General features: G+C 47.6%; 1 protein-coding gene across 2 annotated transcripts; it reads right to left on the bottom strand.

Annotated features, from left to right (window-relative positions):
* Window positions 1-493: 493 nt before the first annotated feature.
* Window positions 494-13,898, bottom strand: LOC8043328 (phospholipid phosphatase 6). Of its 2 annotated transcripts, none has more exons than XM_002416214.5 (3): window positions 13,668-13,898; window positions 6,734-7,034; window positions 494-1,055 (listed from the first exon to the last, which is right to left on the bottom strand). In XM_002416214.5, the coding sequence occupies exons 2-3, from the start codon at window positions 7,026-7,028 to the stop codon at window positions 661-663; spliced, it is 690 nt and encodes a 229-aa protein (XP_002416259.3). In that variant the 5' UTR covers window positions 7,029-7,034; window positions 13,668-13,898; the 3' UTR covers window positions 494-660. The 2 variants fall into 2 exon arrangements, with proteins under 2 accessions (XP_002416259.3, XP_029830848.2); XM_029974988.3 differs by having other exon boundaries at window positions 6,734-7,031; window positions 13,668-13,829.
* Window positions 13,899-15,046: the final 1,148 nt, after the last annotated feature.

Raw genomic sequence — 15,046 nt, forward strand, 5'->3', positions numbered from 1 at the left:
AAAGACTGATTTTGCCACACGTCGTTTGGTTCATGGGGGAGGTAAACACATTTTAGTAAATAACACGTTAGCCTCTAGCCAACTTCCAGATTTGCTTACGCTTAGTGGGTAAGCAAATCTGGGAGCCAATCTTAACAAACAAACGCGTGAAGCTATGTTGCCTACAATAGGGAACTAAGCAGCGAAAGCAGACAGTGGCGGAGCGACCTCCTCCTGAACTCCTCTGCATTGCCTGTTGATTTCACCGGAGTTCACATTGCATGCGAGTCAAATTAGCGTGCTTGTGTTCTTTCTGTTTCCACTTTTTCTAAAAGATGAGGGTTATCCTGCCACATTGTAACTCGTCTTAAATTACATAAGTGGCGGATAAATGTTGGGAGGAAGTTGCAGTTCACGTCCAGTATCTCCAGCAGCCGAGCAGCCATGTTTGCAGCGTTTATAGAATAGAAGCCACATTTCTAAAAACAGGAAGAGAAAGTAGTATCGTAACAACTTAATTTAAACATTTTTATTATGTGAGGGAAACAAAATATAAAAACCCTAGAACGCTAATCCCCAGGGCACCACGCAGCGGTGGCCCAGCAAACGCATTGTTACATGCAACAGCAGACACGCATGTCAAGGTCGCAGACCACTTCATCGCATCGATCACTCAGTCACTCAATACACCACACCGTCCCCGAGGACATCCAACGAGCTAAAGAGGTAGCTGACAGCGTCCTGAGAAAGCCAGAGGGGACACGCGATCAGATGGTACTCGAAGTAGCCGAGCATGAAGCCTGCCAACGAGTCGCCGAGGAACTGCCTGCCCATGAGCAGCTTGGTGACGGTCACCGCCAGGCACCAGATGACGAAGGGTAGTTTAAAGAGCGGGAACAGGTGGCTGTGCTCCACCACGATCAGGGTGACCAGCACGGAGCGGGACACAAAGCCCGACGGGAAGCTCAGGTTGGACGACGACGGGTCCGACTCGTACTCCTCGCGGCTCACGCCCGGACGTCGTCTGCGAGCCACAGCCTTCAGCACGGCCACCAGGATGACGTCGATAGTCAGGGCTGGGAGAAGAAAGGCACACAAGGTTTCCCTATCTGTGCGTTCTAGTCATTTATCGTCAAGCTAAAAGGGCCATGAAACAATTTCTCTACTTTTGCAAAATACTACTCAGAATCCCTCCTTAATGTTAATACTTGAATAAATTTGCCTTTGCTTTTCTTTCTAAGCAATGGCAGTTCGCAAATAAATTTGAAAAATTTGAGCATCGTTCATCCCCTCAACTCGGAGCCAGAACAACGGCCACGCGACCTGGCGCCTATCCTGTGCCGCCAACGTTAATCCACGCGCTGGGGCCGGAAAAGCAGAAAACGCGCACTCGGCTCCAGGCGTTGTTAAAGCTCAGCTATTCCTGTCACCGCGGTGGTTAAACACAAGCCACTACCTAAGTGTCCGCCAAGGCATTGATTGTTACGAGCCGAAGTGGAGTGCTCAAGCAGTTGTATCAAACCCATGAGCCGAGCTCGACTGTCGTCAGGCAGGTAATTTCGATCCCACGTTAGTTCATCAAACTTTGCAAAGGCAGACTGAAAGAAATGGTCCCCTTTTATCCTCGAAGTTTTAACTCGACAAAGATGCTTCTGAATCGAAGACGGTCTGTGCGAGTGTACTTGGGCCAGACTAGGACCAGTACGCCTCTGCAAAGTTATGAACATTACATTCCGATCAACATGTTCTCGACACCAATGTGCGCTTCAAAACATGCAGCCAAAAGAAAGCGCAAGCTTCCAATATGCCCTGTTATTTGACGAAGAGTGCAGTAAACATAGGCGCTGGGCTCGGTAACGTTCTGGAGCAATACCGGAACGTTTCACCTGTAACACAATTGCACAGCAGTTTGCTACACAATTTTCTCATCTAAAGTTCACTAACAATCCGGGTTTTTTTTTTCGGTTTGCCCCGACCTTGATAAAAACGGTTCAAGGGTTAATTTTCGCAGTTCTTTGGTATTTACCGAAAACACAAAACCTTAATTACCTACAAGTAGCCCGGGTTACAACTCGTGACGTCACGGCGAGGTTGAATTTTGGCCGTGACGTCACGGATGGATATTATAAGAGAGTGCCACCGAAACATCTACAGTTGCAATGCCTTAGAAAAGTCTGTGGTCCATACAGTTATATCGCCTAGAACTTAGAAGCGGATGTTAGCGGCGAAGATGCCCTCCCTGCCTTGACCAGCTCTCCCGAGAAACTCAGGCAGCAGGAAGCGAACGGGACGAGAGAAACAGATGGGCTTATTCAATGCCGCGTACTGACACATCACTGCAAGGCTGCTGGATCTCGCTACTTTACCAAACTGGGCACCAAGAAGGCTTCCTTGAACATTGCCATCTACGAAGAAGCCATCCATGAAGTGGCATTTGTCACAGAAAACGGACACGTCGAGCCTCTTTGGATGCTTTTCAGTATTTGTACAGCTCCGGCCATGATGTAGAATGTTATGAACGGCGGTCTCCAGGATCTTATCGTAACCAGACGTGATTGTCTACATCAGTGGTTCTCAAATAGGGGTCCGCGGACGGAGCCTTTGGAGACCGCGAAGGCATCCTGGAGTTTGCGAAGCCTTGCCTCATCAGTCAAACCTGACAATAAAAATAGTCTTTTTTTTAGATAGAGAAGAAATTTTTCAATTTTCATTCGAGTTTTCTTGCGTGTATGTCAATAAGAGAAGTCTACTTCACACTAGCCCTTAGTTATATTCATTTCTTAAATCATAATATTTAAGCTATACCTTTCCCCTCCCCTCACCATGAATGGGGTCCTCCATCATCTCCGCCGATCCACAAGGTGTCCGCGAAACATTGATGGTTGAGAACCACTGGTCTACGTCAACAATGTGCATCTCACCAATAATGTATTGGAATACATTGAACTTCTACGCTGAACTCTGTCCTACACGACCTAGGACTATGGATTGACATCAGAAAGTATCTTTATCGCAAGTACAATTCCCTTTCCTGGCGTAATAATTTCATAAGAAAGGATTGCTTTGAGACTTCATAAGCGCACCGCGACAATTCTGGACTATGGCCCACTGCGCACAAAGAAGGACATTCAATCATTGGGCCTTGCCTCGCACTACCGTGGGCACATCAAAGACTGCTCGCGGATCGCCATCCCCAGTCATATATCTGACCAAGATGGACGCCCTTTTAACATGGTCACCAGCCTCTCAACAGGCAATAGACACGCTCAAGAAACGCTTGCCTCAGGCCTTAATTCTCGCAAACTGACCCCGACCTTCCTATGGAAGTTCATGTTGACGCGTCGTACACAGCGGCATGGCAAAGAAATTCCAATTGTGGAGTATGCAAACAAAAAGGTGCCCGAATCAGACCAGCACAAGCACTCCACAGACTCTGAAGCTATCGCTACGTACTGGGCAATTATTGATAGGCTCCATGCGTACCTCCAAGGCCTCAAACATTTTTACTCGTACACGGACAACTGGGCCGTCACCACGTCTAAAAAGAATCCGCAAAAAGTCACGCTTCGCACGGATCGTTCTCGATCTCGCCTCGTACAACTTTACGATCCACTACGCCCCGGGTGAATCCAACATCATTGTTGATGCGCTGTCCCGAGATACAGAAACACTCCGTCTACGTGCTCTAGCAAAAGGCTCAGTGACACAATCCTACATTTGACCCAATCATGCCGCAGCTAGAGCAAGAAGCCCCAGCCTTGCATGTGTCCCCGGCCCTTACCAACTCGTCGACGGCACCCTTGTACAAGACGCTTTTTTTCACGTCATCAGGGCGCAGTCACGTGACAACTAGGATCACGTGACCACTTAGCCCCTTCGTCCAGGGGAATCTGATTGTAAGCGTTGCAAAGACCTAACGTGCTGTACGCCTCCCCCTTGTTGAGAGTTGCAAAGAGGACATCAATCACAGGTAGTGGATATAGCTCTGTAATGCATCCTGCATTCACGGTTAGCTTGTAATCACCGCAAATCATGACTGACCCGTCAGGATCGCAACTGGCACAATCGAGTTGGCCCACTCTGAGTGTGCCACTGGAGACAAAACGCCGTTCTTCACTAGCCTGTTGAGCTCGTCAGAAACCTTGTCTCTCATTGCATATGAAAGAAATCTGGCCTTGAAGAACCTTGGAACAGACCCCTCCTTGACATACAGGCGAGCAGGTGGAAACTCAGACAGAGCTAGCTCAAACAGCTCTTCGTACTTGGTCAATATGTTGCGTAGATCCTTTCCTTTGCTTTGGCACTTCGAGTTTGACACACTGAGAACAGGAGTCCCCAAGTTGTTTATCGCTTGGATCTGGTCTTGGCCACACGAACACAGTCCTGGCCGGTGAAGTACAGTCATTGATGCTCCTGAGTCTTGTTGGCATAAGAAACAAGAAGCGTGAGCTTACCAGCAATAGGCATGCAGTGGACCCAACTACCAAGACAATTTCAGGGGCAACTTCTCAAGTCTTGGTCATCTATCCCTGTGCTTGTCGTAGACGTCTCAGTAAATCGCGCACGCAGCTGATCTCGTGTCGATATCCATGATGAGGTCAACTTCACCCCAACAAAACTTGCGCCGAACTGGACCGACAATCTTATTCTCTTCGGTCTGATTCTGTTTCGGGAAAAGCAGCTGCGATAAAAATGCTGTGTCGCCGTCCACCGTGGAGTTATCGGTGAGTGCAAATGTCCTCTGTTGTCACTTGCCCTTGGAGCGATAAATTTGTGCGACGTGTCCCTTCTTTTCACTCTGGAAACACTTGGCATTCTTCAACGTGCAGGCCATGTCGGACCAGTGTTCCTTGCTGCCCCACCGTTCGCACACTAGCGAATGTCCACATTTTTTCTTGCTGTGCTGCCTTGATGGTCCCAGTCGTCGCTTCCCCGCCAGCTTGTGCAATTCCGGCTCAGACTTCACATCTGAAGGCTTCATGAGCTTGACACAAGGTTCTTTGTTTCCTGCAATGCCAACTTGGGCCTAGCAAGCAGTGCATTCTGAACGTTGACATTTCGGATTATACACACTATCTTGTCTCTAAGCATGCCGTCTAACATGTCGCCGAAGTTGCATTTATTGGCCAGCTGTCGAAGTTCCATAATGAAGTGTTGAGATGACTCATCCTCGTTCTGAACCATTGTGAAAATTTTAAGCTTTCAGTCATCTTGTTTGGTTTCGGTGCATGAAATTCACTGAGAATTTCAATCGCTTGAGGGTAAGTTAACTCTCTAACTTTCCTTGGCGCGCAGTGCCCACTCAAGACATCTATTTTTCTTGAGCCCAGTGCTGAAAAAAAAAAACACTCTTTTCTTTACACTATTCACGACGTTTTGTGCAAGGGGCTAACCCTGGCACAAAACTGTGTCAGGGTTAGCCCCTTGGCACAGTTTGGCGCAATTGGCGCAGCAATCACATCACTGATTTATGTACAACTATTTACAACGAGGCAAGTTCATTGTGTCGACGCAACATCGGCAGATCGCTGAGACCATCGAGTTTGATTTGGCCCACGCGTTTGCTAACGAGGCTCTTTGTCGTCAACATTGGTGCACTCCCACGTATGCAGAAACAAGATGCTGTCTGAGATGCAGCATAGACTATCAACGATTTCAAGACCACCTCGCGGCTCATAGACCACGTGACCCAGAACGAGCAATTGGACACTGTAATACATGGCTCTCTACCTGGAATGTGTCTCGGACTGGTATATGAACTGGTATGATAAGCGCCCTCTTGGCATCAAGTGTTCCCGATAAAAAAATGGCAACAACTATGTCAAAGGAGCTGCCAGTTTGTCGCTACTCTCGCAGTCAGTTCCAGGCAGAGCATGCGAAGATAAGTGGGTATGGCTGTCATCACGGCGCCCCTGCGGCCAGTTGCAGCACGGCACGCAGGCATCTGCAGTATTGACTTGAATTGCACAATAGTGTAATTTAGCAGGATTACACTATTGTGACGTCACCAGCTGGGAACCCAGGAAACAAAAGCAAGACCCAGCTAAATGTTTCCACGTCCCTCCCTCTTCAGCCTTAACTGGGAGGAGGAGAGGAGTTGCCGGTCTCGGAAGGTTGTGCGCATGCGGTGACACAACGGGGTGCCAACTACAGCGACAGCGGGCACAGCAAGGAGTCCCTGGTGCAGAGACTGGGAATGACCATGTGATTAATGACGTAGCTGTAGCTAACGGAGTCACCGAGAGTTTTCACGGCGGACGATCACGCAATGGACTTTTTTCGGGTAACAAGCACCCGTTTGAGGTTTTTCTCTTCGAACTACAAATAGAGAGCAGCCCAAGAAGCCTCCGCCCGTCAGAACAAAGTAGCATCGTGCCGTTGCATCAGTTTTCAATGCATTTCAATGTCATGCCCCATACACCGATAGAAAAAACAAAAACGAAATACACGCAAAGTGGCGACAGCAGGATTCAAGACCAGGGGAGATGGTGTGCGCATGCGCAGAAGCCCACAGAAAAAAGGGGATCCATTTCCCATGGAAGTTTCTGTCCCGTCTGTTTGTGCTTTAAGTGTTAATCATCATGCCTTACCAACATGCCCAAGCTTCCGTGTTGAAGGTTTCTACTAATTGCTGCTGCTGTAAAAATCCATCTGTCCAACTCCGTCCTTCCACACTTTCGATTTGGCGCCCAACGTAGGGACCACTCTTCACAAAGCGAACCGGTCGCAAGACTGCGTGCGATGCTGCACTCACCTAGGAAGACGTTGAAGAGGAACGTCCTGATGGTTACGTCCATGGAGAAGAACCACAGGAGGAAGACGAGGCCGCCGAACCAGACGGCGAAGTGGGCAGACCGCTCGAGCGTGCACAGCAGTGGCCGGTACTCAGCGAGGGGGGACTTGTCGTCGGCGGCCAGAAAGAGCCTCTGGGACACTGCTTCGTCGATTCCACGAAGGGCCAGCAGCAAAGGGTTCCGCTTCCATCCGGGCGGCGGCAAGTTCTGGCGCTTGTGCTTCTCTGCCGTATCGTCCTCTTGATATTTGGACATTGTCTTCTGGAAGTATACGTCGATAATGATTGCTAAGTAAAAAAAAAAAAAAAAAAAAAAGCCGTAATGATGTTTCAAATTTTTTGGAAAAACTAAACACCTAGAGTGTTTTAGAACAATGTTCTACAACTATTATTGTCAGGACACAATATTTTATTAATTTTTATATAGTGAAAGCAGCGCGGGAACACAAGGACGTATATTGAAGAAATGCATGGGACGACCGCTGACTGTCGATCAACCGACGAATTTTATTAGGAAGATTCAGAAAAAGCGTGAAAACACCTCGTGTTTTCAAGCTGTTTTTACTATGAATTCCCAACAACTCACTCAACCGTATTTTACTAAGTATTATTTATTTATCTTTTAATTTATAGCTTGATGGGTCGTAGGATACCAGAGTTTGGGAAGATATATGTTTCGTGTAGATGGCATGCTGCTCATGTTTTGTTGCATTTTATTTTTAATTCGTGTTTTCCTTTGCTGATTACTGTTTGTTTTTCAAAAACGCGAGTTGGTGTGCTGGGGGGTACAGAAGCTAAATGGCTTGGACGAGGTCAAGCAACACCGTACAGCCTCCAGATTTTTCGAACGCCGACCGGCCGGTAGATTACCGCCTTATAGCGGAGCGAAACAGCAGGTCAGAGATACTATGCGCGTGTGGCAGATGGCCTGGCCCAACACCACCTAGAAAGAAGGCCTCCACATGGTCTCCTCTCTCTCTATGAAACGTCATTAAAATCGGATTGCGCTAACTTGGCTATTGGGCCCGAGCCTGACCTCCGACGCGCTGATTGGACACGAGCCCCAGCCTAACAACACTGACACAGCACTCATGCCTCATCTCGCGCCTCGATCGATCTGACGTGATGACGCGTGCGGAGGCCTTCCGTCTAGGTGGTGTTGCCTGGCTTCGCTGTTTTACGCTGCAATAAGGCCGCTAATCTGCCAGCCGGTCGGCGTTTGCACGATATTGTTAAAAAATCTGGAGGCTGTACAGTCGGCCACAAAAGTTTACGGACCCCAGAGCCGTGGCCAAGCTGCATTACCGCGCTGCCTTTCGGCGTGGCGCCTGTGGTCGAGACCCATAGTGTGCGCATGCGCATCCTTTGGTGCTCGCAGGCATGCCAACTCTCCCGCTTCCCGCCGACACTATCACGATTTTGACGCCGGGCACCGCTTCAATGCAGAGAGCAAGTCGTCTGCTTCTTGCGCAAGAGTTGCGGTGATGCCAGAAAGATGCCGAGCTCCAATTGGCTCTGATTGAGGGATAGTAGGTAGACCTCGAAGCAAGCTGCCTCGAGGTGAACGTTACTCGAGGTCTACCCACTGTCTCTCGTTCAAAACCAATCGGAGCTCGGCATTCTGACGTCACCACAACTTCTGCAAAAGAAGCACACCAACTTGCGGTCCACATAGCCACCGTTCGCAGCCGTGCCGCAGCTATATCTCGGTAACGCATTGAGTGGCAGAAGCCGAGACATCAACTCTACCTCCCGCCGTCTGGCATATTGCTCTTCCCAGCTCAGCGGCCAGGAAAAAAAACGATCTGCCTTTTCTTTTTTTTCTTTTTGTTCCGGAAGCATTGTAATTTTCTCAGCACTTGCTGCCTTGTCAACCAATCAGTGACCACAATTAATCCAGAAAGCGTAATTGTATATATGGCACATGTTATTAAATCAAATATTAAAATAACTTAAAAGCTTTTGAAGCAAAAACAAAAAAAAAAGAAAGATGTTTACAATCCCCTGTATTGCCGAATTAGAGCGCAGCTCTTGAAGAGGAGGAGGTATGAAGAGGAGGGTATGCCCCTCTCCTGCTCGCCTCCCGTTAGCGGGAAATTTTCGCTAAATTTCCTGCTAAACTTTGCGCAAAATTTAGCGGGGAATTTTTTCCGCCAAACTTAGCGGGGAAATTTTTCCGCCAAATATAGCGGAGAAATTTTCCTGCTGAATTTGGGGGGAATTTTTTCCTCCACATTTAGCGGGGAAATTTATCTGCTAAATTTAGCGTGGAATTTTTTTTGCTAAATTTAGCGGGAAACTTTTTTCGCTAAGTTTAGCGGGAAACTTTTTTCGCTAAGTTTAGCGGGGAATTTTTTCCGCTACATTTAGCGGGAAAATTTACCCAAAACGCAAAGCGCAGTGATGTCACGAGTGACGTCACTGGTGACCCTCGTGACGTCACGTGTGACATCATCATGGAAAACGTCCCACAACGTACCAAGCGGTTACTTCAACGCCGCTCAAGCCGGAAACGGGTGCCTAAGAGCTGCGCTCTAAAACAGAATAACCGTCTTCCTGGCCGTTGAGCATGGGAAAAACAATTCCATGGCGGAGAGCGAGAGTTGATATTGCAGCTTCTGCCAGTCATCATGCCACCGAGATACAGTTGCAACAGGAAAAAATTAACACGTTCCATGTCTCAACGGGGGGGGGTGGCCGGCAGTAAATTGAGGAATAAAATAACCTTTGAAATGCAGGGGATGGGCTGCTTTCTGCCGGCCACCCCCGCGTTGAGACATGGAACGTGACTGGCACTCTCGCTATCGGCGCTCTCGGGAACACTAGCGCCGCAAGTCGCGATTTTGCCGCTCCGGTGGTCGGTCACTTGTGCTAATCTTTTTCCGTTGCAGCTGTACATCTGTGGCACGGCGATCAGGCATCTACCGAAGCGTTGCCTGGCGTGTCGGCCGGAAGGGGTGAGAGTTGACAAGCACATACTAAACGACCTAAAAGACTCGCATGAGCGCATTGCGGGTCTCGACAGCAGGCCTTAAAGGGGCCCTGCAAGGACGTTTTTACTGGTTTTTAATTTGCACCGAACCTGAGTGTACTGGACGTAGTAACTTACTGAAAATTTTCTTGAATTTCGCATTATTTTAAAAGTTATAGGTAAGGTTCGGAGTTTTCGGTTTAAACCGATAAAAGTACGCTGAATTCATTTTTGTAAATTCGGTTTTAACCGAAAAAGGTCAGCTTTTAGGTTCGGCATTTTCGATTCAAACTAATAAAAACCGATAAAAGTATGTCGAATCCATTTTATAAAATTCAGTTTTAACCGGAAAAGGTCACTTTGACCTTCCAGTCGTACCGCAGAGCCTTGGCGAAAAAGTGGAGCGACAGTGTCTGTCGAAACGTGTCCGAATGTATGGGAGGATACACTGATGCCATCACGACATTTTGGTTAAAGGGCAACTCCGCTCAATTCCGGAGATTTCGGGATAATGATTGATTTCGAATTAAAAAGCCCTAGTAAAACACACTACGTCGTTTGCTTCGCGAAAAATGGGATATATATTTTTAAATCTGATTTTAAACATGAGCGGAAATCGAAACCGAAACTTCAGCTCCGCCTGGCAACATTGGCCTCGGGTCGCCAAGTACATGGCCATCACGTGGTACGAGATGTCACGTGATCCTCGGCCCAACGACGGGCGGGATTGGGGTGGGCGTGTGGCAGGCGCGAGTGTCTGCAGCGCACTCTTCGCCACGTTTTGGTGTCTACGGCATAAGTGTGCGCGCACGTGGTGTCCGTAGTGTGGACGAAACTCCAAGAGACAATAATCACAATCGGTGAGACGACGACGGCGGTTGTGACGCGGAAGACGGCGGGACCACGGCGGGCAGCTGGACGGCTCGCAAGAAACACGCTGCGCAGGCGCGTTACGCCAATCACGTGGACATTACTGAGCGCCGAGAGGCAACGTTGCTGACGTCATGCGCTACGCTCGCCCGGAGAAGTGAAAACAAGCAAAAGGGGGCCATGTAGATGGCGTTTAGCTCAATGTTGGCTCCGCCCATGCCGTAGCCTTGGCTGCGCTGTTGGTTGCGCCTGAATTCGCCCGCTCAAGTCAGCCGATTTCGGCAACTTGGCGAGTTGCAAAGTTTGCCGAACCGTTTAAGAAACATTTAGACAGAACTGCGCCGTAAGATTTCACGTGTGGTCTTCCTAGGCGATACTGAAGAGGACTGCATTGTTTTTTCAAAACCAAAAATGAAGCGGAGTTGCCCTTTAAATGCGCGCATCATCGTTTGGAACGTGAAGTCCGAAATGCCCCATGACTTTGCCATGTATGAGCGTGTGTTAAAGCTCGTTGTGAGGAAGACTGACTTGATGCAAGCTCTGCATGTTGTGTTATGCTTCAAAACATCGCACCGTGTCTCTTTTAACAGTCACAAATGGTTGATTGGCCTATTTCGGCTCAGGCAGTGCTTCATCTCCTCAGCCCGCCACTGTTCAGTGTTAGCGTTGAGTGGGCATTCTCGAAGCTCAGGGTCATATTAACATGTAAGAAAGAGTGTGGATCAACGAGGAGAACCTGAAAAAGTACAAGTGCGTATACTATAATAAGATCACGTAATCTTGATGTACGGAAGGTGAAGTTCCATATTTTTTCGGCATAGGCTTCGTATCTGACTTGTTTGTACTTCTGTGTCTTCTTCTTGTTCCTTTTACAGTTGCACACATTTGCCAAATAAAGTGTCCATTTATTTTTCAATGTATTTGTGCCATTAGTCTTTGAGTGATAACAAATATCAGAGCTACAAGGATCATCTGATCCGGTGATGTTTATTTTATTTTCACCGAAAAAAGCCGATAAACTATTGCGGGCGTAAATATATGTAAAAAAAAAAAACGATAATTGATTTGAACGTCGAAAAAAGTACTCCAAATTTTGAAAAAGTAGAAACCGAAAACGTGGAACCCTAGTTATAGGCAAACTAAAATTACAAAAAACAAGCAAAAAATAACCTCCTTCATGACGTCCTCGGTCGCTTGAGTGGCCGTGAACTAGGAGAGGTAGTGAGCTCAGCGAGCGCTCACGGCCGCTGCACTCAGTGTCGACGGCTCGAGGGGGCGCCACTAAAGCATGTTCTGGATAGGCTGTATGAAGCGGGCAGCCAGGGCGGCTCGCATTGCATTTGCTGTGCGATTAAACACTAATTCGGCATGACACTTCATTGGCCACATATGACAGCAAACACGGGGTAAAGATCAGTTCAGAATGGGAGCCACTTCACGCTGCCATACCGCCAAAGGGCCAAACTGCAAGCCAAAGCTGCTTGCCGAAGGCCTTCGGAACCGGTTGGATCCTTGACTGCAGCACCGCCGCGAACATCCGGGACTTTTCTACGCTCGCCACTCGTCGGTGCCTGATCCCACTATACCTTTCTAGTATGTGCCGCCTTTTCCACCGCTTGGTGGCGGGTATGTCAACGGGTCATTTCTTGTTTCCGTACTTGTTTCTTTTCTGATCTAAAATACTGAACAAAAACTACTTTTATAGATAATTGAAACGGCTCACACCACTTATATTTTGTATTTCGACTAAAAACAAGCTTTTAAGGGCTCTGACCAGTAGAAATACCAGGACCTAAAACGTCACAATGTTGTCACATATTGCGCGCTTTCGACACCGCCGGTCGCCCCTGTAGGTGGAGGAGATTTTTGCGTCATCCGGTTAAAATATGACGCACTGATATTCAGTCACTCTCTCCATGCCCGCTGGCTTGCCCGAAACCCAAGAGACGTGGAAACCGCAAAAAAGGTAGATGCTTGAATATTATTGCAGGGCCCCTTTCAGGAAGCACCGGACCACTGGGGTCCAGCTGCCCCGGTGCCTGGCCTGTCCGGTGAGCTTCCTGGGTATGGCCCCCTGGAGCGTTTTCTCCAAGGAGGCATTGTGTGTACCAAGAACACAAGTAATGCAGTTCGACCCCGGCTCGCACGGTCTGTCAACCTTTGTTGCCAACTGTAGTGCCTCCTCCCCCCACAAAGCACTCCATTCTTTCCACTTTAGCAGAGCGAATGCTGGAAAGGAGGAGGAGAGCCCCTCAGCGCCTCCTTCCAGCATTCGCTCTGCTAAAGTGGAAAGAGTTTGAGGGCTTTGCGGGGAGGAAAGAACAGCATTTTTCTCACCGCAAAAATAATTAACGACGCATCGCCACCAAATGCAGCGCTAGCGGTTGGGACCAATTTACTGTTATCCGATTCAAAAGTTTAAACAATTTATCGGAAAATTTAAACGGGGGAATGGTGCCCGTCATTTTCTCACGGGGCATATTCGAAAATCGCTTATAACTTTTGAATTAAATAACGAAAACCTCAAACTATGGCGTCTGGTCCCAACCGCCAACGCTACGTTTTGTCAAAACCAAAAGTTCAACTTTTTTTAATATTATTATTATTATTACACGGCACATGCGATGTATTACCGTACAAGTTACCACCCCCTCTCGCAACCGACTGAAATTCAGAGCAAACAAACGCCGCGATAGTCATCCTACCTGCGAGGTGTTTTTTATCTCCTACCTTCTGCTCCAGCGGAGCAAAATACAATAAAAGTGAATCCTGCACGAACCGGCCAACTGTTGCTCGAGCCTCGAAAACTTTTGTTTAGCGTGGACGACTGTTCATGCTCGCGTGACATATAGAACGCGGTTGTTCTTTAAATGCATAACCGAAACAACTACAATCTTGGGTGAAAAGAAACGCGCCGAATTAAATGCAGACGACATCGGCTTCCATAATCTTTAAAACTACATGCCGACTGTCATAGCGCTGTTTAGCGTCGCGCTGCGAATAATTTGGAAGTTGTAAAAGAGAAAAAGGGGCGGTTTAAATTGTAACACTCACCTCGCTTTATCCTGCCACGCCGATCTCAGTCGTGTACGCCGTCTGTGCCGTCTGCTTATCACGTCGTCAAATAGAACTACTAGACAAGAGAACTCGTAAATTGTTAGGGTACGGCGAATTCTCCGCCACCCGAAAGGCACAGATGGCAAGGCAAAGATTAGAAGCAAAAAAAGTACGTGCTACGCATGCGCAGATTAACGTCGTCCGCAGATGGCGGCACAACAAAGAAGCGACGCTGGATGGAAACGTGACGATGCTTGCTCGGCTCTGGCTTGTCTAGTCTTTCAGTTACAGTTTCGGTTTCGCTGTGCAAATCTACTAAACATCTGCGCATAGTAAAATTAACCTTTATTTACTGATTTAACACACGGTTATATTACCACCCACTTTTAATATATATTTATCTACCTACCGGGTTTGATCAAGAAAATGAAAACCAGCTTTTCGGCCCGCATAAGTACGCATCACAGAGAGCTGAAACTCCGTGAGAATGTGACGCTAACAAATGCGAAAGTTCGACCACATGACGTTACCAAAATTAAAAGATGCAAAAGAAAAATAAATCTTTATGAGCCGACGTCCACATTCATCAACATTATTGTCATTAAGACTAAAATGATGCCCCCCCCCCCCCCCTTTTTTTTCTTCTTCTTCAGTGAATTGAATGCTACAGGCGCCCACAATCAGTTTAGTTTGATGAATATTAGGCTTAGGTAAAGGTAAACTCACAAACTTTTTTTTTATCTAGCTTGCGTCACATGCAGTGGCGTCACAAGGGGGGCGGACCACCCTGGGTCATAGAGATCATACGTACTAACTCTTAATGAAAAAACGGTTAAAGTACAGGCGAGCTGGTGGATATTTACCATGATGGAACTTAACCCGAGACTGGGGTAGAACCAGAAACTTAAAAGTAGAAGGGACAGAGACAAGTGAAGAAGAGAATGTCTCAAACGCAGCTAAAAGATTTATTTAGTCCCACATCCTTATACACTCACAACCACAAGGTCACCCAAACACTCAACATGCCCCTTTCAAAAACACAACACACAGGAGAAAAAAATAAAAAAAATAATGAGGGGGCGTTTCTTTGCATTGTTGTCTTTGGATTTTTTTTTTTTTCTCCTGGTGTGTTGTGTCTTTGAAAGGGGCATGTTGAGTGTTTGGGTGTCCTTGTGGTTGTGAGTATATAAGGATATGGGACTAAATAAATCTTTTAGCTGCGTTTGAGACATTCTCTTCTTCACTTGTCTCTGTCCCTTCTACTTTTAAGTTTCTGGTTCTACCCCAGTCTCGGGTTAAGTTCCATCATACTAACTCTAGAGGAAAAGGTCCGCCATTTTCCCATACATTCTGGCTGCCGCAAGCGGCGGAGCATG

The sequence above is a fragment of the Ixodes scapularis genome, unplaced genomic scaffold, assembly GCF_016920785.2.
Source record: "Ixodes scapularis isolate PalLabHiFi unplaced genomic scaffold, ASM1692078v2 PGA_scaffold3__209_contigs__length_174095766, whole genome shotgun sequence".
Lineage (NCBI taxonomy): Eukaryota > Metazoa > Arthropoda > Arachnida > Ixodida > Ixodidae > Ixodes > Ixodes scapularis.

What these genes read in the sequence shown, in the direction of transcription:
- LOC8043328 (XM_002416214.5), bottom strand. Translation starts at nt 7,028, where the DNA reads ATGTCCAAATATCAAGAGGACGATACGGCAGAGAAGCACAAGCGCCAG. An exon ending in CCTCTTCAACGTCTTCCTAG is followed by an intron (nt 1,056 to 6,733) that starts GTGAGTGCAGCA and finishes TTCTTCTCCCAG; the next exon opens with CCCTGACTATCGACGTCATC.